This window comes from Scomber scombrus, chromosome 20 (assembly GCF_963691925.1).
Source record: "Scomber scombrus chromosome 20, fScoSco1.1, whole genome shotgun sequence".
NCBI lineage: Eukaryota > Metazoa > Chordata > Actinopteri > Scombriformes > Scombridae > Scomber > Scomber scombrus.
This window is the reverse complement of record NC_084989.1, coordinates 5,755,380-5,780,822: the sequence shown is the minus strand read 5'-3', so window position 1 is coordinate 5,780,822 and position 25,443 is coordinate 5,755,380. Positions and strand designations below refer to the sequence as shown.

At 40.2% G+C, this 25,443-nt stretch overlaps 1 protein-coding gene across 2 annotated transcripts; it reads left to right on the top strand.

The window, feature by feature from the left end:
* The first annotated feature begins 1,406 nt into the window (after positions 1 to 1,406).
* On the top strand, positions 1,407 to 25,164 carry waca (WW domain containing adaptor with coiled-coil a). 2 transcript variants are annotated; one of them, XM_062441618.1, is made up of 13 exons: positions 1,407 to 1,614; positions 1,815 to 1,845; positions 2,672 to 2,864; positions 12,893 to 12,984; positions 13,707 to 13,822; positions 13,917 to 14,029; positions 18,269 to 18,514; positions 20,778 to 20,900; positions 21,066 to 21,214; positions 21,381 to 21,505; positions 22,510 to 22,705; positions 22,827 to 22,954; positions 23,138 to 25,164. In XM_062441618.1, exons 1-13 carry the CDS (start codon positions 1,574 to 1,576, stop codon positions 23,205 to 23,207), a joined length of 1,623 nt encoding a protein of 540 aa, XP_062297602.1. In that variant the 5' UTR covers positions 1,407 to 1,573; the 3' UTR covers positions 23,208 to 25,164. The 2 variants fall into 2 exon arrangements, with proteins under 2 accessions (XP_062297602.1, XP_062297601.1); XM_062441617.1 differs by having other exon boundaries at positions 21,063 to 21,214.
* The last annotated feature ends 279 nt before the right edge of the window (positions 25,165 to 25,443 follow it).

The following is a 25,443-nucleotide window of genomic DNA, read 5'->3' as shown; positions in this document are numbered from 1 at the left end:
CTTTTAGTGGGCGTCACTGACTTTATATTGGCTTTTCCCCACACTGGTGAAGGTTTGATATCTGGCAACCCTGAGATCAGACGCTTGAAGTCAGCTTCAGATTGGGAGTTAAGGGGAAAGTTAAGGGAAACCTAAATAGTGACATTTAGCAGCTGATTCTTCGTTTTTTTCACCACTTACTAGTGGAGACTAGATTACCAAAGAATCTCCTTTATTCTATTTGTGGAAAAATAAGAAAAAGGTAATTTCACTGATCTTGTGGCTAGACATTCACTGCACCATACCACGTCTCTGTATTTAATTGGTTACAGCCATGTAGAGCTCCTCTTTTTCACTTCATAACAAAGGTAGAAAAGTTTTTATCTTTTGAAATACAATCACAAAATATCTTTATAGAGTAAATTTTTTCTAATCTTACAGCGATAAATCAGTCAACCAATATCATCGGCTGATATTGACCATATCATATATATATATATATATCGGTATCAGCAAATATGTTGTCCAATGTGTGCTTTTTTAAAGTTATGTAAACAGAATTTTATGTATACTTAATTTTTTTTCTTAATTCAAGTTTAATATATATATTTTTTTTTTATTCATAGCTAATTATAATTATTAAATTACCAGTGAAGTATATTGTTTCAGTGCACCTATGTCATTTTACACAATAAAGTTATCCTTAAACTGTACAATATCATGGCCTCCATTACATATCTTTGTCGCAAGTGTTCGATAACCACATTTGAGAGATCATTGCTAAAAATAATAATAATAAAATAAAAATAAAAAGTGTGTTTATCTATATGTCGTGTACATATAACATTATCGGCCAATATATCAATATCGAAATTTTTTTGCTCCCTAATATCGGCCCCTAAAATCATGTATTGACTATCTAATCCCTAGTCAAAAAATCCTATAGGATTTTCACCTTTTCCAAAAGGGTCCTATAGGATTCCCTTACAGTTCTAAATAGTCTATCCTAAAGGAATCCAATAGGAGACAGTTTTGTTTCTTTTAGGATTTGCACAATGCTATAGGATTTTTATCTTTTCCAATAGGATCCAATAGGATTCCCATACAATTCTAAATATCCTACGGGAATTATTTTTTTTTAGGACAGTCTTTTTGGACCTTTTTCCAAATAATATCCCTTATGACTTATGAATTTGTAAAAAGTCGTAATGTTTTGGATAATAAAGATTTCACAAATCTGAAAGTGGGTTTAAACAGCGTTAAAGCGTTTTTGCTTGTGATGAAAAAATAAAGATTCAACTGCTAAATATCATTATTTATGTTTCCTAATTCCGCCCCCTTTACCTACGAATGTGAAGCTGACTTCAGACCGCCGCTGTGTGCAGACGGAGCCGCGGCTGTGCGTGTGAGTGGGAGCTGGACTGAGGACTGAGTGAGGGCGCTCTTTCGACCACTGCTGCCGACAAGCTTCTCAAACACCAACAAGCTAGGCTGAAATAAACTGACGATTTCAGGTCGCTGAATCAACAAGAAAAAAACATAGCACCCGTATCAACCTTTCACATCCCACTCCAAACACACTAACACGGCATTGATGGTAATGTATGCAAGGAAACAACCGAGACTCGGCGATGGGTAAACATCTTTTTTTTTTTAAACGTTACTTCTACTCAGATTTTCCTTTTCCTCGTAGCTACGCTTTGACAATCCGCCATTTTTTCACTGAAACCAAAATAAAGTATTTGGAAACTTGAGCTGTTGGAGCACTTTTGAAGTCAGCATTGTCATTTTTAAAGCTTTTTTTGTTCACGAGTGTTTTCTTTTTCTATTTGCAGGTGCGACCGAAGAGATTCTCAGCCCTATCAGGTACTTGTTAGCTCAACGTAGCCTGCTAATAAGATTAAAATGGACACTCTAGTTCAGGCTTCTGGAGACACAACAGGCCTCAGTCAGTGCGGAAAATAAAGGCAAAAGTACACGGTTTTGTTAGAAATGGCGGCCTAAGAGCTGCTAATGTTCCACAACATAAATATAACCAGATAACCACAAAGTAAATTGAATGTGTTCGTCGAAGTCGGCGCTTTTTCGGGGAAGAAACAGACTGAGTTTAAATGCAAAGCTAATGCTAGCCTGTTACTGTTAGCTCGCTTGCTAGCCTGTCCCGATTAGGGCCTGACCGCAATCTGTCATTTGAAGCATATAGCTAACTGAGCTCTCTTTACATTAAAGTGCTCCAAACACACACGACAAACTAATGTATTAACTGCTAGTTAAATTCAAACTGGAGTTAAAAGGTCATAATAAAGGCTAATACTTGCTTGTCTGATAATTGGTTTGTTTTCGTCGCCAACATCAGAAATGATAAACATGTCAATATACATGAGTACATTAACAAGTGAGACGCTGTGGCTATTTAGTATTGTCATAACAGAATGGCTTAGCAGAGATGAATATGCATCCCTACAATCATAAATCACACAAGCTTAATGCATAGAGATTAGTTCTCCCAATAAATACCTTTAATAAGTTTGATGCTCGAGAAGTTTTAACATTGCTGTGTTTTGAAGATGGTGTTAAACATGAGGGTTACATATATAATATACATTTATAATAGTGATGACAAGGTATTAAATGATTGTGCATCATTTGTACATGCTAGAGAGTAGTGAGGTGTTTTTATTTGTGTCTGCAGACTCTCAAATACTCGTCTAAGAGCCATCCAGGAGGGGACCACCGACATGAAAAGATGCGAGACTCCTCAGATGTCACTCCTCCCTGCAAAATGCTCAGGAGGTCTGACAGCCCCGAAAACAAACACATGGACAGCACAGGTCACAGCAGAGCGAAGGCTGTCCACACACACCGGGCCAGAGACAGGGATGGAGGTGAGACGCTGCCATAGCTGGGCGGAAAATGAGTTTAGATTCAAAACAGATAGCTTAGTAAGTGAGAAACAGAGGGGAGGTTACTGTTTTTTTTAAAACCAGGAACTTTAACACTGAAACTGAAGCTTTGTCATTTATTTTGTTTACCCTCAGACATAAATACAGCCTGCCTCGTGCTTATTTATGTTGTAGCATGAAGGAGTAGGTGTCTTGCTTGTTATTTTGGAGCATAAACCACATGCACTGCTGCTTAGTAATAACCAGCTAAATTTTTGTTTAACTTTAAACAGTCAAGTAAACCCCAGCTGTCAGCTGTTGATTTGATATTCTCTGTGGTTTCAGTAACAACCACAATGAGCATCTAAATTCTGCTGCTGCAGTTACAAGCAGACACATTGTCCAAGCACTCAAGTGTTGCAGAGGGGAGTAAGTGCCTTTATTGTTGAGGCTTATATCAGAATTTGTTGAGTAGCCTGCCAGTTTCAGTGAGGTTGTAACACTGGAGCAACTTTTTGTTTTTGTGGTAGAAAAAGTGGATTTTCAGGGATAAAAAGTATTAATTATTGTAGGAGCTTTAAAACTTGATATGCACAAGCTTTTTTCGTTCATAGATAACAAAAACATAAGAAAACAAAATGTTCCTGAATTACTGAAAATGTGATTCATGGAATCGAGCAGTTTCATCCATGCGTGTGGCATAAAAGTGGTGGATGTGGTAGCATTAATGTGGCATGGGGCCTAATCATAGTTGCACATGAGTGCTGCATTCGGTTGCTAATGTTGCATTTGCAGGCACAGTGGTTTTTGTGTTACATACATGAAATATTTTATAGGAGTAATCTTGGACTGCAGCAGTCACTGCTTTGTGTGCAACACCTCGTGTTTACAGATAACACAGTGCAAAATACTACTCAAAGTATCAAATGACTGAGGATACACAGTATTGGAGGATTTCCCTCACTAAGCCTGGTGGGGTGTTGCTTTTGGGGTGGGTTACTTTGTAAATTAATCCCTGAGAAGCACACATAAAATTATTGGTATTTCTTAATAGATTTTGAGAGACACTGGATGGCTGATCTGTTCTTAGTTGAAGCTTGTGGTACTGATGGTTTGTAGCTGTATTTTTTGAGTATGCATCATAATGATGACAGCTTTGCAGGTGACCAGGTCATTTTATTATTCTTGCAAATGATGACCTAAAAATTATGTTTCAATAGTCAATTGGTCTTTCTGCAATTCGTAAAAGAAGAAATCAATTAATTGTCTCCAGGTTTCATTTTTTGGCCAGTATCGCTCAGCTTTACCTTTTCCCTTTTATACACAATATCAACTTTCAATTGCAAAGTGCTGTTCTTAAACTAAAATTAACTCATGACAACCATAAATCATTGACAGTTTCAGGGGGAAAGAAAGATGTACCGTAAAAACCAGTGTATAAGTCGCAGTCTATTTTGGGAGGTCTCATGCTGGGAAAACACTTGTCTATTAAAGACTGGTTTATTTGAATGCCCCAGTAACTATTCATTTATAAACACATATGATTATACTCCAAAACTTTCTCAATTTACTTTTATTAGAAACACAATTAAAACACAAATATTATACCTGAAACAGTGTGTCGGGTTACTGGTTAATGGTCCGGTAATGATTTGCTTAACTGAACTGGACCAGTATATTAACTCAGACTGGTTTTCGCATTAGGCTGAGTTTCAATTAAGGCTTTTAAGTGTGTACCTGTGTGCTTACTCGAGTACAAAAAACTCTTCATCAGAGCTGTCGCTGTGCGCAAATAGACTACTGCACCTGAGTCGCACTTTTGCACATCGCTCTTCAGCATCAGTTTGGTCTGTAAATGGTGAAACATCACAGCAACTAGTGTCTGAAATACTTCTGATCAACAGACAATTTTTTTTCTGTACAGCATTCAGCATTAACGGGTCTATTTTCATTAGCTGTCGACACAGCTGGAGTGATAAGCGCGTCCTTGACACTGCTGAGCTTTTTTGAACAGTCAGAATGTTTGTATTCTGTCTGAATTCAAGACAATCCAAAGACACACTTACCAGAACTCAAATTTGAGCAGGTTTTAATAGCGCTGACTCTCTGACTTTATATCAGTATTTTCCTGCTTATTTTTTGCGACTGAATCTTGTAGTTTCCAAGTGTTTTACAAGTTAAATGGGAATCAGATTTAAAGTGTGAAGAACTGGGCTGTTTGTAACTTGCAGCTGCATTAATAACACCTGAACAATAACTTGAATGATTCACACAATCCTAAAGGTGTTGCTAGCAGTGACGCACAACAAGGAATTAATTGCAACAGTTGTTCCTCTTGTATTAGCATCATTTAGCTAATTGTTTTGGATGTACTCCCTCAACGTAACTCTTGTGGTTAACCCACTGTGCTCTACCTGCCCAGTGTCTAACAGCACACAGAATGGGTTAGAGACTTACTGGTGAGCATACGGGTCCAGCTAATATTTCTCAGGAGATGGCAAAGAACAAAACAAAGCCTAAAGGAGATTGAATATTGGACTCAGGTGGACAGAAACACTCCAAACTCCAAATCAATCCAAAGAAGCCTGCAAGATGTTCAAATAGGTTATTCATAACAGCTCACAAGACACTAATATAACAAAAACATAAGATGTTCAGCTTGCTGAGGTGTTCTGCTCAATTGCATATTAAACCAATGTAGCTGATCACATCATGTCAGTTTTAGTAGTCCGAATATGCACACATTTTTTTCAATATCATTAATAGTTTAATATTATTAACCTAATTTGCATCAGGACCTTTTTAGTATTAAGAACAAGTAGCTTATGGTATAAAAAAGCTGTGTCTGACTAATGCATTTAATCAACATTTCATATAGAACTTTAACTGTGCCACTGCTCTAAAGAATCTTTTTTAAATTTAGTTATTTAAAGATGTATTTACTTTGAAATATTGAGAACTAAACTGAATGAGATTCACTGAGTGGTTTGAAAGGTCCAGTCGTCTGACAGTTGCTTTCACACCCAACTTGTCTGGTTCGGATCTTATGTGTTTGTTCGCGTGACGTGGTTCGTCTGGGCTGGTGTGAAAGCTGTCACTCAAACACAGCTCTGAAGCAGGGGGCTTTCAGTCTGCTTCCCAATGGATTCTTGTGTAGTTCTGTGCTTTTAGATGGAAAACTTTTAGCATGAATTCAAAAGCAAAACTGCTATTGCATCCATCTGCTGATTGTGAACCATTTAGGAAGCCGTACATGATGACACATGCAGATCACCAGTTGAGTGCAGGAAGTTTTCATCAGTAATCAGGGTGAAAAGTAGTTCAGACAGATGGATGGATTTGTGCAGTTCCTTCATCAGAGTTCAGTCCCACAGTGACTACCAAATGTGGGTTCATGTAACGCTGATGATGCAGGCTGATCAGTACCTGTCAGTCCACATAACATCTATTGGTTTATGTGTAAATATATAATTCATCCCTGTTGATCTGGACCTAATGAGCTGGATGCGGGGGTGAGTGCAGCCTCAGACCAGAGAGAGGCTAGCTGCACAGTGGTCAGCAGCAGTAAACAACCACGCTATAGTGAGTAGTAGTGAGTGTTCATTTTCCCTGCTCTACATGTGTAGTAATGAAAGATATCTAAAGGTTTAGACAAAGCTTATTCTTGTTCTGATTCTGAAGTCCTGTTAGAAAATGAAAGCACTTTATTTTAAGGTGAGTCTGTTTGTAAGGATCACTGATTAACTGCACAACACATCGGCAGCATCATGTAGCATCACGTTATTTGATGTGAATCATTGAACAGAGACATTCAGACAGATAGGGTAATTAGTCTGAGCCAGGATTGGATGTGCCGAAGTGTCAAACAAATATGAATCCCTGGCTGCTTATCAGGAACGTTGACGCACGTCGAGGTGTGGGGAAATAGGACAGCAGCAGATCCTGACATGATGACATGTGTCAAGACTCTGCCTTTGTGTGGGCTCATGTAGACAACAGTAGATTTGGCGGGCGTTCTGACATAGCTCATACGCTGCTGGTACATGTTGCCCTTCAGAGCTGTGGTGTCGACCGGGTGCTCACTGAATACTGAGGGGTTTAGACAATATTATACAGCTGTGTTTTGTGAATTCCATTTAGAGAGCAGTATCAGTGCGGATGTATTGTGGTAGGAGGGTTTCTACATGATTTTTCGACCATTTTTAAGGTGGAATAATGCTGATAAACAGACATTACTTCAACAAGAGTATGCACTGTTTTCGTCACTTGTTGACACACACTCATTATTAACAATAGCTCAGTTTTCTTTCAAATGTAGCACAAATTTGAACAGAATGTCCAGAAAATCAAAAGGAAAAGTCAAATTCATGCAAATTTCCATCCACTGTCATTTAAGTACTAGGAGTTGAGTCCAATTTGATTTTTCTGTTTATACATAGACATACACCAACCTTTCCACCTCTGCTGAGCATAAACACATGTTGGAGATGTTGTGATTTTAAGCGCACAGGTTGGTGTCATGTTCTGTGCTACACTTGTTTACTCTGTGCAGGCACAGTAGTTTACAGGACAGGTAAACAGGCCTCGGGTTTAAAAGAGATATTGCATGTAACACTATGTACCTATGTGAGATTTTGAATCTGCTGTTGAAAATAACAAATAATAATAAATAAATAGGATCAAATGTAATTGTAAAATGAATATTAGAATATCTCCAGAGCTCAACGGCAGCATATCAACAAAGACTTTCGGTGTTTAGAAACCTGGAATTTCGTTAGGTGCCTTTTGGGTACATGATGATGTCTTATTAAGGTTTTGGATGAGAATGAATAATTGAAGTTAGAGCCGGACAGGAAACCAGCATCATGTCTCTCTAACCAACCTAATATTAGTCTTATTGACATGTTTGATCAGTTAATTGCTTAATTTCAGGCTGCCTTCATTCATGTACGTCTCTGAATGGATGACTAAATCTAACCCTGGAGCTACACAACTAGTCAGAGTTTGCCATTTCATATGTCTGGTTTGCATTGTTTTCAGCAGTCCAAAGCAGTGTAATAAATAATGCATGTCCAGTGGAGACAAAACGACGTCAGAGTTCTGTTAAGCAGCAGCTGAATATATAGACATGGTAACCCTTGAATGTAGCTACAGCATAGTCCAGCAGTCTCTCCTGTGCCTCCTCACCACAGTCTGTTAGTTTGTTAAAATACTGAATACTACTATAGTACTGAAATATGGGTTCTTGACTACTTAAAATGGTGACTAGAATAAAGTGAAAACCAAAGATCATGACTGCAGATGTTTGTGCTTATTTTTCAGTAATTACTAATTTCTAAGAGCTCCACTGTGAGGTCGGAGGTATTGTTTCATTAATTGTTAATGAGGAAAATGAAATGAAAGTTTAATCTTGACATTGATTTTCGGTGTTATCACCCAGCCCTAATTGAAGTCATCAGAGATTACCTGTCAATACACAGTGGTGAGAATCATTAGGTGCTTGGAAAGGCTTTTTGTTGATGTGATGTTGAGCGGATTAGTTCCCGGTGTTTCCATCCTTGTCTGGCTTAAATAGTTATAATAACAATCACTTTAAAAGAAATCAGTTTCTGTTAAAATCATCTTTTTTTCTCTCCTACAATAATACAAATCAGCTTGTATCTGTTGTATTTAGTTTTTCCAGCTGCATATTGATGACAGTAACATATTCTTATTTACAAGCTGAAGGTTTTATTTTGTACTTCTTGACCTGCTGCAGATTGCTTTACACTTGTTCCTATGGCCACAGATGCCACAGTGCATCCTTCTTCTCTTGTCACCACAGGCTTTCATTCAAAAAAAGCATGTCCCTACTGTGGTCAGCCTCACTGACATATAATCATCCATATCCCTGTAGCTGTTTTAAAAAATGTTGCAGATGTCAAAATATCTTGAAGTTACATACAGCTGAAGCATCTAACAATAGATGGACGGAGCACAGGCGAAGGCGTGCTTTCTGATCGCTGAACTTTTTATTTGACTTTCGATTGTGTTTGTCTTGTTTTCAAATCAGTGCAATAAGAAGTCAGATGAGGACAGGGACACAGGTTAGGTTAGGATGATTCGCCTTTGCCAAACAGGTGTAGCAACTATTTTAATTAATGCTGTTACATTAATGGACTTGTTCTAAATATCTTAAAGGTTAAGATACAGTTGTTGTTGTTGTTTTTTAATATATAACTATACTCTACAGGGCTCTAACGTGTGCATGCGACCTAATTTCTCAATGGTGCGACTAAAACAAATCTGAGGTCGCACCGGTGCGACCAGCTGTTCGGGGGAAAAAAATCTCTGCGACTCTGAAAGTCTCCCTGTGGTTCAACCTTCAACAACAGACACACATTAGGCCCATATCGTGGTCTAAACCAATAAGAGATAGTGAACGGCGGGACCCCCCTCTGATTGGCCGTGGTCCAGATATTCCTGTGTGTAATGCGTGTGCTGCAGTCAGGCAGAGAGACTGGATGTAAAGTAGGGCTGTCAACGAATATTCTAAATTCGAATATATATTCGAATATTTTTTTTAAATGGAGATTCAATTGTGAAAATTAATATTCGACTATGGAAAATAAAAACACATCAGCGGCTGCTTTGCGAGTGGGCGCACTGCATGACGGGTCAGGGACAGGGACAGGGACAAGTCACAGGAGTCGCACAAAACGAAATGGCAGAAAGTTCAGAGCCCAACTCAGAAGCAGTGAGAGTGGTTTTGGACTCCAAGCAACCTAAAAAGCCCCGTTTGGAAATGCTTTGGATTTTGGTCAGTAGACGGCAAAAATGCGAGCCTCGAGATAAAGTTTTATGCAAGCTGTGTAAGCTACAGTTAGCTTACCATTCCACCACTAGCAACATGAGGGCACATCTTGAAAATGTGCACCCAAATGAGCATGCCCTTTTCCTCACTATACCGCCTCTCCAGATCCAGACATCCCAACTCTCCCGGAAGTTACGGGAGTCTCCCACATATTGATAGCGGCTCCCTGACGCCCGCAAATGAGACGTGTGTGTGTGTGTGTGTGTGTGTGTGTGTGTGTGTGTGTGTGTGTGTGTGTGTGTGTGTGTGTGTGTGTGTGTGTGTGTGTGTGTGTGTGTGTGTGTGTGTGTGTGTGTGTGGCTATAAATGCAGCGCGTGTGAGAGCAAAGGGAATATTCGAACGTCATTTTGGAGCAATTTTGACAGCCCTAATGTTGAGTGCATGTAGCCACGGATGACAAGATGAAAGGCCTGATCCGTCCGAAAATCAGTCATCAACCTCCCAGGTTATGTCAAGCACTAGTCAGGAGACGGCATCAGATAATGAGCCACATACGATCGACTCCGTATGGAAGCCCATTTCCCCCACTGTGATTTAAAAAAAAAAAAGATCCTGTAAGTCATTATAATGAGAAACTAAGCACCAGCACTTTTCAGTGAAGTTACCTTTCTTGTGGAATTGTTCAAATAAAAAACTTTATGTTGACCAGATTGTTAGTAAATCATTTACAAGTCAATACTGCCTATATGGACAGCTATTTAAAAAACGTGAACCTGTAAAACTGCGGTGTTGAATGCGATATGGTCGGAAATTTGGGTGCACCTAACTTTTGTGTTGGTGCACCTAAGAAAAAAAGTTAGGCGCACCAGTGCAACCAGTGAAAAAAGTTAGTTTAGAGCCCTGCTCTACCATAATATTCTGGGAGAGACACTGTGTGAGCTGCGAAAGTGGGCCTGTCAAGATAACTACTTTTGTTGGACAATATATTGTTTTAGAAATGATCGTGATAAACGATATTATTGTCATTTGAAGATTATTTATACCACTGATATAATGATAATATAATAGCATAATAATGCAATTTCTATAAAAACAGACTGCCATTATAGTTGTGGACAGAGTTATTTACCTTTAATTCTTCTGCAGTCTCCACTCAGGACGTACACAGTGAGGAATGGACGACACTAGTCACTTAGCCATGTGACATGAATAGCCTCTTAGCTGCTAATGTGGTAATACTGAGGTCAAAAAAATGATGTCCATGTATCATATGATAAGTCAATCATAATTACTTTATTGTATGATGATTTGATAATTATTGTGACAGGTCTAGGTGATAGGTGACAATTATAAGAGAAACATGATGAAATACTAGAGCATCGTACAGTGATCCTGGATCCACAGACTGTCGATTTGGAGCTCTGGAGACGGCCTGCCTCAGAATCCCAAATTCCACAACATGACTGCTGCTACAACCCACATTTACAAACCAGCACATCAGACTATGGTATACAATTTCCCAGAATATACAGACAAGCCTGTGAATGTTTTGTGCTTTAAAAACATATTCACCTCAAACTCACTTTGCAGAAACAACATTTCATGTTGCTCTCTTTTCTCTGTCCGCAGTCAACTTTACAGTCTCCTCCTCCTTGCTTGAGGTTTTTCAAATCATAAAACTGCCAGCGCTGCGGTCGAAACTTGTTTATTGTTTGACATTTACAAAAACACAAGGGCTGTAAAGATTGATGATGCGAGTTTGTGCTTGTGTCCTCGTAGTCGTGCTAGCAGCAAGGCTCTGAGGACGGCAGCGTCGGTCAGTCGCTCGGTTCGTCCACACTGAAATATCTCAACAGCTACACAATGCATCAACACCAGATTTGATCCAGACATTGGTGGAGACCAGATGATGGTGATCCAGACTTTTTCCTCTATTTACATTGTTGTGCTGTAATTCAACAGGCGATCATGGCATCAGCTGACATGCCTCAATTTACAGTCTGACACAGATTGTAACTATGACTTTATTAGACTCATCTTACACAGTGTGACATACAGTACAGACAGTCAGCGTTGGTTTCTTGTTCTTTAGGCTCTGTGCTTTAATTTGAAATGAAGTGATGGATATTACATTAAAAAGTCATATCTCAGCTTTGAGTAAGCTCATATTGATATTGAAAAAGCTATGTAGGAGACAGTCCTTTTAATACAAAGTGTCCAAAGTGTAAGGGGTTAAAGCGTAATTGGATAGATACACATGTCAAACAAAATCACCATGTTTAATATTTAGTGGACAGTTGTTTGCAGTTTGTTTGTTCTTCCCTGGCGATGCTCTCCTCTCCATTACAGACAGCTTCAGCTCTTGCTCGATGTGAACTCACTCTACTATTAGTCTGGTCTTCAGCAAACAGAATGCAGCTCAGTCTGGTTGAGATCAGAGACTCAGCCAGTCGAGGATATTCCACCTTTTCACCCTGGAAATGCTCTTTGGTTGCTTCGGCTGTATGCTGAACCGAATGATGAAATGTCATCCAATTAGCTTTGATGCATTTGTCTGAAAGTGAGCACACAGAATGCTCCTGTATACCTCTGCATTCATCCTGCTGCTTCATGTTGCCAATGTGCACTTCCATTGGTAGCTAAAACCACTATGTTTAGCAGATGAGGTGCTCATGAGCTTTTCCTTTTTTTGTCTCCACGCTTTCCTCTTTCCATAGTTTTTGGTTTCATTTTAGTTTGCTCTTCCTTTTGTTTTTGTATGTTTTTGTGAACTTACAACCTGCCTTTCTGTTTTTGAGGCTCACTAGACTTGCCAGGGTTTTGCATCTTGGTGCTGAATCCTCTGAAATTATGGTCAAGTCTGTTCTTAATTGTTGTCTTGGAGAACATCACGAAGGGCTCTTTCCTTACCATGCAAATGATTTTCTGTTCATAGATAAGACTTGATCCTTGGTCTTTCGCCAACAACAAAAACTAACTGTCCAAATACTGTCAGTATATAAACTTTCAGGACTGGTGTTGCACAGATTTCAGGCACCATTATATGTTGCAATTCTGTCATCATAATTAAGTTTACCGTATTGTTTTGGCAGCTTTTACCAACAGGAAAATTTATTCAGACCTTCAGTTGAGGCAGCAGTGAAGGTGTAGTTCTTAGCCAGGCTTTTTACACATCCAGTGTTATTGTTATCAGCTGTTACTGATGTGTTTTTCCTCTCCTTGTGTTTTTCGTTGCAGGGACCAGTTATTCTCCACAAGAAAACTCTCACAACCACAGTTCCCTTCATAGCTCCAACTCACATTCTAACCCCAGCAAGACCTCAGACACAGTAAGTGTTGCCTCCACTGCAGCACGCAGCACTAAACGTTTAAATCGTCTCTGTGCCGCGGCTGCTTTCCAGTAAATTCACTGTCAAGTGTTCCTGTTAGAATCAGTTTTCTGTGAAAAAGACAAACATTTAAACACAATAATAGTTAGCTTTTCCATCAGGTTAATGTGATAAGTGTCCAATAAACTGGGCATGCTTATTAAGGCAAGTTTATTTAATGGCTGCAATTATCACAGATAATCAATAGTTATACTGTTAGAGTTGGTGCCTGCTAAAGAATACAGGGAGCTTCCATGCATTGTTTTCTTATAATTGTCTCATATTAAGGAAACTGCTGTTGTTAACTTAAATGTCTGTTTTTGCTTTTTTTGTTTTTGTTTTTAACACCATAGTTGAAATAAAAATGGAGCATTAAGATGTGTAAAATGTTAACAGAAGGCAAGTAATGAGCAGTCTTAATACTAAAGGGTTCCAGTGGGATCACCTCGATAATCTTTAGCCGTCTCTGATATAAACCTTCCCTCCCCACACACTTTAAAAAAGCATCTCTGTGAACCACTCCAGCTGCAGCTATCTTGCCTTCGACCCAAATATCGCTCGTACATTTCATCTTCTATTACAAGCTCTTGCATCAGACCCCCTCTAAACACACGTACAGGCACACTATCGCTTCCCATCTGCTCCTGTCCCTAAATATTCTTTTTTTTCCTCCTTCTTCTCAGCCTTACGAACCTGGCGACGACTGGTCAGAGCACATCAGCTCATCCGGAAAGAAATACTATTACAACTGTAGGACAGAGGTGTCCCAGTGGGAGAAGCCCAAAGAATTGCTGGAGAGGTAGCTATAATCCATCTAATAGTACACACTTTATTATCAATTAGTGTCACACAAAGGTTGGATACATCATTCTTGTATCTTGTGTGTTTCACAGAGAACAGAGGCAAAAAGAGCCAACAAAGACAGTTGTCAACAGTTTCCCCAAAGACAGGGACTACAGAAGGGAGGCTATGCAAGCATCGGCTGCCCCTGGCTTTACTGGTGCTAGTAAGTGCCACACACACTTTTATAACACACGTTTTCTTCACCTGTTCTTAAGCTTTAATGAATCACACATGCTTTGTTTACATATCTGCAGGCTGCAAAATTATGGCTAGTGGATGTAAGAATTTTACCAGGCACGCAATAGATTAACATTGTTGTTTTTTGGCTGTGAGTGAAGCAAATTTTCCCCAGCATTTCCCAGCATTTGTGTGGTGACTGGTGTTAATTTAGTACCCTTTGTATCTGTATACTTATTTTTTTGTCTTTGCTGAATTAGAGTTCTTCCATCTTTGTTGCCATCTTTCTACAAATCTTCCTGAAATTATATGCTTAAGCATTGTTATTGTTAGTCACTGATGATTATTGTTGAGCTGACCTTTTGCTGATGGATGCTAAAGAATCACTTACCAAAAGACTGAGACTACAAATATCTTCACAGTCACATGATGTTGGTACTCGCTCACAGAATAGGTAGTTGCTCTATTCTCCATTAGTCAGAAGTGAAATAGGAAAAATGTCATTCTCTTACAAAGCACCTTAGCCTTGGAACATTAGATTCTTTATTGCCACAACTGTTCAAAGGCCTTATCAGACCTTGTTTTCATTGATTGCAAATGTTGTTAACTTCACTTTTATCTTATCTTTTTACTTGTATTCATTCATCGTTTCATTTTCTTCTTTTTCCCTACTTAATATTTTTTTGCAATGCTGTTTGTAAATGAGGATTCCTCCTGAGTGGTCTTTTGAGGTCAAATAAAGGTTAATAATCTGAACTGTCCATGCTAATGTGGTTTTAAGCAACATGAGTGTATAATCCAGCTGATGAGGCCATGATGGAGTGAATCCATTACAGTCTGGTTCAGTTACTGTGCCAACAGCTGTGATGTTGAATGATTCTCATGGATTGTGTGCTGATCAAGTTGTTGCCTCTGTTGTTCAAATTAAAGTATGGATTCAGGTGGATGGATGGATAGACCAACACCCATTAACCAGTTTATAATTAATGTGTTTAATTTAAAAAATAAAAGTGGTGATGTAGCTTTTGATTGTGAGAGCTGTCCAGTAGTCAGTGGTCAGAGATAGCTTGTGTGCCCTGCTTAGCTCATCCTTCTTCACCTCAAAGTGTTTCCAATGTGTTTAGTCACAGTAACTCTTGACGACATAACATACTCCTGCTGGAGGTACTGAACTGGCTCTTTCAATCCCTCGCCCTCTGACACTCTGATTAGCAGCATATCACTCTCACTCATTCAGTACACCAACTGGTTGATGGCTTAATAACAAAGTAACACCTGCGCTGTTATTACAGATGTTACAGACTGTATTCACTCTCCTCCAGACCTCTTCTGCAGAGTTCTTGTTACCCACAGCTTTTCATACACTATTTCATCCCAATTTTAGTAGTTTTTTTCTTTCTTCCATTTCTTGACCCCTTTTCATTTAAATTGCACCATAAATCAGCATGTCATACTGTTCATGATGAATGTTGCTGTTTTTGTAGTCTTAAGAGCAATTTTGTGTTCTTGCAGGATTTTGTTGACATGACCGTAATTGTCATCCTTTCCTATCGCTGTGAAAGTTGCTCAGTCGTTCATTATGTCCTCTATGGCTTCTAAACAATATAAAGTTTATGTTGGAAGTAGTCGCTGTGTTGTCTGTTCTGTGTAGGTTTCAGCAATCTGAAGTTCCCAGCTTTAACCCAAAAACACACACCAGGACTTTTGAAATCAGAGTTGCTGCGCTGCTCCCACCACAGGACATTTTGTTTGTCCCAGTCTGTCATCATGTGGACATGAGGGTGCACAAACTACACAGCAGACCTCAGATGAAGTCAACCGGTTACCAGATTAAGCCCCTCAGAGAAATTTGAGACCGGATCAAACTTTTCAACAATTCAACAAATACGTGGGAGTAGTCACTGCAGGGTAGAAGAGCGGCAGTTGTTTTGTGGGTGAAACATCCTGTCCGAAACACATGTGGCGTATGTATCAAACTGAAGAGCATAGCAGGCAGAGAAGTGGCACATATGGGATTTAAACCAGCCACAAGTAATGTGGCAGTAAAGGAACTTTTACCTCACTGGTATCAGACGTGAAGTGAGCGCTCCACAGAATGTTTAAACACAGTTAATGAAAACTAAATATGATTGTTAGAAAAAGATGTACAGCAAAATAAACATGTATAAAATACGTCCTCAGTCAGCTTATAGAAGCAAACAGAGGGTGGGGAGTTGTGGTAAATTATAAACTTGGATTTGAACTTGACATTCAAATAAAAGTAAAATCACAACAGGCTGAAACAGCAGTTCTGATATGTTTTTCCTGTGTCAGTGTTCAGAGACAGCTGCATCAACATCATTTCCTCCTCTGCTCAGAGACGCAAGACTTATTTTCATTCCCTGTGAAGCTCCATTAATGACTCTTATTGCATGGTATACCATTGTATGGTATAATTAGAGGCTGTGGGCAGCTTTCTGTCGGTGTGTGGTCACTGCCTCTCTCTGTTTTATCTCATTGAATACTTAACCTGTCTCAGACTGCCCTAACAAAAAAACACATTCTGTTTTTAGTTTAGAGAAAATAAAACATGTTTGAAAACTAAGTGTCGTAGCCTCTGGGACAGCTCGAGATGTGGTGTCTCTGAACAGCTTAAACTAGAAGACCTGTCATGATGGATTCTCTGCTGACTTGATTGTTTTTATGTCAGATTTGAACAGTTTGTCTCGCGAAAGTCTGTTACAGTCTGCTCTATCCCTAGTTGCATGGCTTGATCTACCATACGGGCAATCAGGGAAAGTGCCTAGGGACCCCTTGAGCAGAGGGTGGTCTTCTATGATAGGAGAACAAAAAAGTTAACTTTTTTGTCTGGCTCTACAGAAATACAGAACAATGCTTGACCCAGTCTTTTGTTGGTAGTTAAAGACGCTTTCAGAAACCTAGTATGTCCAAATGAAATATGGAGTTACAAGGTTTCTACCTGACAGCAGCAGTTGGAAAAGTTATTTCCAAGAAAATTAAGTCTCATAATTGACTGTTTTATATGTCAATTTGATAGCTGGGCAGTGATGATTACCAATCAAGTGATGATTGGTAAGGAGGCAACAATGCACTGTCAATGAGTGTGTGGGGAAAAAATGATCAACCAGCATGAGGTTCAGTGCCCAAGGGCCCCTGGGGGTACTGATCCAGCCCTGCCTAATTGTAATTCTGCATATCATAGTGGTGAATACTCTCCTGCTAAACAGGAAGCACTCAGCCTTGTATCACAGTAGCCACAGAATATTAATGATTACCTTAGGTAAAGATGTTGTCCATTGTTATAAGGAAATCATGGAGGCTGATTTAAGGCAGAATATTTCTACAACACTGTGGCACTCCTCTAAAAATAATGTCAGAATATTTCTACAACACTGTGGCACTCCTCTAAAAATAATGGCTGCTGCACAGTCTGTGTCATCTGCTATCTGAGCTATTATAGAAAAGACATCACTGTTTCTGAATTCCAATTAAATACTCCCAAATCCACTTCCTCTTAAAACAGAGCCACTCATGTTGTGATGATTGCCTGAAACTGTTTTGCTCATGAATGAATTCTGTTGAAAGATACGTAGACTCACACAGCAACCATAACATTACATAATACAGTCACAGGATATAGCCACAGTGGGGGTGTCTGTTCATTTGCTTTGGAAAGTTAATGTTGATACTAGAACACTTTTCCCCTTTTTTAAAGTACTTTTACAATATGTGCTTCTTGATATGAAGGCAGCGACACTTTTTCTGGGTTAATTTTCAGCATGTAGTAGACTTTAGAACAGACTGAGAGCAACATGCTTGTAGCTTGGTCTCAGTGCTGTTTGTGAGGCCTGTAGCTGCACCAGTGAGCCCACATCAGGATCTGTGCGTGTCACATGTATTTGACGAGGTCGACGTGATCGTTCCTGCCCTCCAGTCAAGATGTGTTAAAAATTTAACTGAAGCTGACACGGAGCTCCACAGCGGTTGTTTACAGGGGTCCGCTTACATAAAGCAACTTTTTTTTTTTAAACGTGTATCCACATGCCCAGTTTAAAAAGACATATACAGCTGGTATGAATGGAGCTGCTGTTTGTGTAGCACAGAATGAATGAGTTTACAACCTTATCAAAAGGGAGTTATCTTCTCAGTTGGAGATTTGATTTCTGAGCGTGCCCGTGATGATGTAATGACCTCCTCCTCCGCCTCCTCTATGCTGCCCTCACAGAGTCAGCCCAGATGGAGAAGCCCACAGCTACCCAGTCCCAGTCCTCATCCTCAGGCTCAGGGAGCTTGAACCCGTCATCGGGACCCCCCGGATCATCCGCCTCCACGGTTCCCGTATCCCCGGTCCTGCAGTCCCCCGCCCCTCCGCTACTCCAGGACCCCACCCTGCTTCGCCAACTCCTCCCAGCACTTCAGACTGCCCTACAGCTCAATAATGCCAGCGTGGACATGGCAAAAATCAACGAAGGTGAGAAAAAACTGCTAATTTGACACAAATGTGATGCGTTTATGTTGCATTCATCTGACTGCGGTAACTTTGTTTGATGCTGCTGGTCTGACTGCTTACTGACAGAAGGTTTGACATTAAGTTATAATCTGTCCACACATCTGAGGAGGCTGCTGTTGGTCTGAGTTCATCACTGAGTGCTATATTGTCCTATCCTGTTAGTGTTTCAGTCTGAATGTTTGGACTGTCTGCTGTGAGCCCTCTGAAACCAGCAGCCATATGAATGACAGTCCCAACAGACAATGTTGTGCCACAGTGGACAGCTTAGTGATCCCATCACGCAAACCACTTGCAGAGGTGGTCTGGGACACATCTGATCACATGTAGTGTCAACATTAATGAGTCCAGGTTGTAAGAGGAAAATATGTCACCAATGCGGATGTAACAGTTGTTTTGGTACGGGGTTGAAGTATCTGAACAGTTGGAATAGCTTGTACATGTATATTAGTTCTTGAGACATGTTCTTTAGCACTAAAAGCAGATCTGGTGTTTGTCTGACTGACATAATAACTTTGAGCGGGGCCCTTTGACCTTCTAGCTGAAGTGATGGTGGCAGCAACAAAATCTGGACACAAGTGGTCAGCTCCAGACGCATGTTAATGCCAGATATAAATAGGGCCTGAGTCCTGGCTCCTTTTGGAGTGAGAGAAAAAAGCAAATTACATAAGAATCGGGATTTCTAGACATCCATTTACATTTTACAAAAATAGTTGTTGTTTTTTTGTTTTTTGTTAAAATGTTTACACATGTTGAAAAAGGCAGAACCACAAGAGCATAATTCAGCACCCTGACAGTGTTATTTTATAGGAGAGTGTTCAGGCATATTTTGAATTACAAGATGAAACTTCATACATCTCCCAGAGACTGACTAGCAGAGCAGAGCACTGAACTGCAGCACTAGCAATGGAGCACACCAATCTACCAACACACACACACACACACACACACACACACACACACTGCAAAACTTTTAAGCCAACTCCAGTGTGGTGGAGAAAAAAACTTTGTCCACAGTCTGTTGGGACAGTGAGTGGGACATTGAACTGGAATAACACCAAAACCCTCTCTTCTATTCATTGAAACAAGAATCTGTTGTGAATTGATTGTTGACACAGAGTACAGAAATCTAATTATGAGACTCCCATCCCTCTTACTTTATGATCCAAACTAAGAGTAATGCCCCTCTGTAGGTTATGTGGTAGACAGTTTGTCTTAAAGGTTAGTGGACTTCGAAAAGACTCTTAAGGGTGTTTTCACACCTATAGTTGCTATAGTGCTTTGGTCTGAATTGGTGATGAGTTGCTACTTTGCTGCATTTTGGCTGTGGGTCAGTCTGGTTTCTCACAGGCTAAATTGCAAGTGAACCAAAATGTATCAACAAAATCTGCATGTGAGTTGTCACTGGTTCATTGGTAAGAAATGTGGTGGTCAGAGAAAGTAGAGTTTGATTTTCTTCCGGGAGAACTTTCCAAAATGGACAAGCAGAACTGACATCTCTGTATAGTTGCAGCCATCACTTGGACTGCAATATGTGAACAAAATGGTACATTTTAACGCACTTGTACATTTTGTTGCTGCCTTCAGCTGGCTGTCGAGGATAATGAAACATATTTCGTCAGTGCTCAAGCCCGCATAATGCACGGGAGCTGGTTTAGTCCAAAATGCACAATGTTTCCTGCAGTTGGGTCGGATCACATTCATACCAGAAACGAACCACCGTTTGTTTCTAACTGGACTGATGCCACCTCTTGAACAAGGTCTCAGTCCTGCATTTTTGGTTCACACCTGAGTATGATTGCTGCTTTCGCACCTACACACCAGCTATAGTTTGTCTAGCAGGTGAATACAGAGAGTCAGTGCTCTAATGTTGGGCTGCAGCCAATAATTAACTTCATTTAATTCAGTTAAAAATGGCAGTAACTTCTTCAATGAATTATTTGGACTATAAAGCAGCAGTAAACAGTAGAACACGACCATTACAGTGTCAGAGAGCTTAAGGTGGCGTCTTCAAATGTTCTGTCTGGGTTCATAATCATTAACCCTGTGAGCATTGCATCCTGTGGAAACATGAAGTATGATCTCACTATAACCTTTTGAAGCAAAATGAGTCAGACTGTAAATATTTCTATGGGCATATTGACTGTGATGCAGTGCAGAAATCTTAGTAGTTGTACAATTTAATTTGTCAGTGCAAAGAAGTAACTGTGTGTTTGCTTCTCTACAGTTCTCACAGCTGCAGTCACACAAGCTTCATTACAGTCGATGCTCCATAAGATCCTCACTGCTGGACCATCAGCTTTCAATATCACTACTATCCTCTCTCAAGCTGCTCAACTCTCCAACCAAGGTAACAAGGTGCAAATGTGGTCATGTACATAAAGTATGTTGTGTAGTAGCTACTGAAAACAACTACCTGTGATCTGTGTGTGCTTTCCCTTTCAGTGAATTGTTAAAGTAGTTGGTAGATGTTAGTAGATTGTATTGATCTCATATATCGTCGTCTGTCCAGCAGCTCAGCAATCAAACCAGTCACCAATGTCATTAACATCAGACGCGTCGTCGCCCAGGTCCTACGTCTCTCCGAGGATCAGCACACCACAGACCAACGCCGGTCCTCTTAAACCCCTCCTCAGCACGCAGCCCGTCATCTCACAGCCAAAAGTAAGATACACATTTACAGTGTCCCAAACAGCATGTAGAGTGTCCACATGGGTGAATTTTGGGACATTGTTCTTGGAAGAATAACTATCACCAAGTACAAATGAAATATTGTATCTTAATCATATGAAAAGGTGATGATTTTTTTTATTTTTTATGTTGCGTTCAGGAGAGCACGCCAGCAGTGAAGCAGGCATCTCATCCCCGGCCAACATCCCAGCAGCCCCTCACCAGCGATAAGCAGCACAGTCACGATGCCACCACGGCCTCCCCGCGCACCCTCCATCGCCAAGGGTGAGTCCAGCAACACAAGCTGGCATGATAACAAATGTGAAAATATATCTTCCTAAATTTCACAGGTGTTAAATTTGTTGGTACATAAAACTAAAAGGGTTGCTTCTGTAAATTCTTTCACATCCTTAATACTCTTAGCCAAGTAGCATGACGTGCTGAAATGCAGCCAAAAGGTAGGAGAGCCCATTCTCATCAACTCATTAATGAGTCTTTACCAGTACATTAGAAGCTGCTGCCAGACTGCAGTCAGTCTTTATTGTGTAGTGCTGTGCTGCCATCTGCTGGTCATTGATGGAAGATGGAGCCGTTGTTTTCATTCACTGAAGTCCTCCATGAAGGAGATTAAGCCTATGTGAAACAAACTAATTGCAGTTTAGCTTTGATTTATGAAGACACACATAATGTTTAAATATTTAGTCAGAAGGATCATGTTAGAGCCATGTTGTACATTGATGTTGTCCACACATTAAGCTTTATTTGAATATTTGTAAATATTCCTATTTATATTCTCATTTAAATAGTTTAAAAAAAGTATTTATTTAAAAATTCAGATTATTGTTTAGTTTCATGTGTTTAATGACATTATCTTGCATTTATTATTATAATTTTTAAGGTTATATCTGTGCTCCATTAATCTAGCCTGCTATGGGAAGATTCTTCAACATTGTATTAGTGTGGTTTATGCAATTTTACAATGCAATTTTTACTGTCTTTCACTCTTTGACTCCAAACCTGCCCTCATACAAACCTATTGTGTTTGTGACAACTGTGTAGACCTGTGACGTCTAATGCAGTGTTTGCTGCACGAACTACAAGCTGTGATACATCTGATGTGTGGACCTGTGTAGTTTAACTGTTATCCAAATAGTTTTTTTTACATCCAGTCTCTTCTTTGTTATATTTTCTTAACGCTGTTGCTGAGAATGAGACGATTGGTCTTGTTTTGAAAGGTCAGCAGTTTCTTTGTAAACATTATATTCTCCCTCCACCTGTGTGACCTGCAGCAGTCAGAGGAGTCCCTCCCCGGGTCCCAACCACGTCTCCTCCGGCAGCAGCAACGCCCCCAACTCTGCCTCTGCTCCCCCCACCTCCTCATCATCCCGGCACACCTGCACCTTCACCCCCACCCTCGCCGCCCACTTCAATGAGAATCTTATCAAACATGTCCAGGGTTGGCCTGCAGAGCATGCAGAGAAGCAGGTTTGTACCTCCTTCATTTCTCTGAAATCTACCTTTTAAATGGAGGACAATGTAACTGTGCAGTGATTTAATGAACTACAATCATCAGTATGTTATGTGTGTGTGATAAATCATTTTAAAGGCATCAAGACTACGTGAAGAAGCTCACACTATGGGGAGCATCTGCATGTCTGAGAACTGCACCGAGCTCAAAAACCTCCGTTCTTTGGTCAGAGTCTGTGAAATACAAGCGACATTACGCGAGCAGAGGTGAGAATATAGCAAGGCGAACAACACACACCTGCTGACATGTAAAGTAAACCTCAATCCAAGAACACACATGACTCATGTGTCTTCTCTTTCTCACTCTCTCTCTCTCTCTCTCTCTCTCTCTCTCTCTCTCTCTCTCTCTCTCTCTCTCTCTCTCTCTCTCTCTCTCTCTCCCTCGTACAGGATACTGTTTCTGAGACAGCAAATCAAAGAACTTGAAAAGTTGAAGAATCAGAATTCTTTCATGGTCTGAGAACTTCTGATGGCGGAGTTCAACTTCTGGTTGGGGAGGGGTCGGGGAAAGAGAGGGGGAGTGGGGAAGGGTAGAGACCCATTGCACATAGTCGGAGGCTGGAGGGAGAGCAGTTGTCGAGTTCCTCTTGAACCCAGTCTTAACACACACAGGAGCTGCTGTCGGTTTTGGCTTTGGACCGTTTGGGGCTGGGAGAACCAAGAGGGAGAAAACGAAAAGCTGGGAGGAGGTGGTGGAGGAGGGGGAGGGGTGATTTACAAGACTGTGGTTTTGTAAAAACCCCACGGTGGAAAAAAAATGTAGATTTCTTGTAGATGTTATTATCTATGTTGTAAATATGTTTTGTAGATTGAAGCCATGGAAAGCCATGCCTATCAAAGCTTTTGACATCCAAACTAATCAACGCCTAGGCGGCTACATTCATTAGCTAGCCTTTTCCTTCATGTTAACTCGTCCGCAGACTTTTAAAAAAAAAAGCTTCATTTCGTCAACTCATAGATCATTGAACCATTGAGCATGTACGTGCGCGAGTGTGTGACCCGCATGTAAACAGAGAAGGATGTTAGAAGCCATTTACTGACACAGAAGCCGAGCATAAAGCAGAACACACTGGCGTCTCTCCTCAAATATTGATAACCGATTAGCGTCTGGATTCTTCTTCTTCCCTCCGCCCTCAGGGGTGAACTGTAACTGTAACGTCGCTCTCAGGCAGGGTAAACATCCCCCCTCTTCCAAAGCAGGTCTAGCATCAGCGCTCCCAATGGTTCAGTGATCTATACGCAGCTTCTGGTGGCCCTGCAATTTCCTCCCCTGGTCTGAGAAAAGAAAAACAGTGCCTGGTGGTGTGGTGGAGTGAGTGATTTTCAAAAAAACAAAAAAAAAGGAAAAATTAGAGATGGTGTGCTGCTTTTTTGGACCATTCCCACTACCCTCCCCTGGCCTCAGCCCTGCTACCCTGCCACATCCTCTCCTGAGACATCAACACCTCTCACACCCTCCTTGTAGTTTTTTTTTTTTCTTTTTACTTTGTGTTCCAACCTTTTCTTTTTGTTCCTTTTTTCTCTTTTTCTCCCTCTGAATATGTAATGAGCTGTACGTTTTCAAGCTGAGGTGGTACCACTGGTTCATTCCTTTTTGTACAGTCGCTACCATTACAGTGGAGTTTTTAAGAAGAGGAAGCCAAATAATAATTAAAAAAAAGGTTTTATTTATATAAAAGAGTTGTAGTGACGAGCGGTAAATATGTTCTGAATGATATCCACAGTTTTTCATTTTGCACTCGGTGGTGTTACCATGAATCGAGTGAGAGGGGGGAGGGGATGCTGATCACCTCTCAATTCAGAGCAGGGCAACGAGGTCACAAGGTCAAAAAAATGTGAAATGTACGTATTGTAATAAACATGTTAAACTAAAGCGAGCACTGGTTATTTTATTGGAGTGTTAGGTTTGGTTCATATGCTAGTGCCTTGTTGAAAGTCTTAAAAAGTGTCACAACCTCATTTGCCTACACCCCCCTCACCCCCCACGCACCTGTTGACTTTTCTTTTAACTTTTATTGACCAACCAGATCTTCAACAAGCATGTCATACACAGGGTTGTTTTTTTCTTATAGCACATGCCCTCTTTTTGTCTGTTCTTCACTGTTTAAGAGCAGGGTCCTAAGCTGCAGAGGCCTGTTTTTGTTTTTGTTCCCCCCCCCATACTATCTATGGAGTCTATAACTGAGCTGCACCACACATTCAGTAAAGGTGACCACATCATTGCTTTGTATATTGTTTCCTTGAACTATACTGACAAATGAAATAAAATATGCCTCTCCAGGGCCGTGTTTTGTTCTTGGGTTTTTGACGGTCCCGTTTGAGGGTAAAGCAGTGGTCCTGTAACCCCCAACAGCCAGATCACATGAAGTCAAGTACCCCTTCATCCGCTGCATTAAAACATGCCCTTATGAATGTGATGATAGTGAGTATTTCATTTGTTCATACAGTGTTTGGGTTGCTGTGGTTATTGGTACCACTGCTTAAATATTTTCATTGTTCCATAATTATTTCAACTGTTATACATTACCTTAAGCTATATTAACTGCATTACTTTTAACACTGACATTTCTGCTGTTAATACTTTTTTTTTTTATCTAACTTTCTATTATTTTCAATTACTTTAACCTAACTCAGTTTATAAATTAATCCTAGGCAACAATTTCACCTTAAACTATTGCAACTGGATTATTATTTTT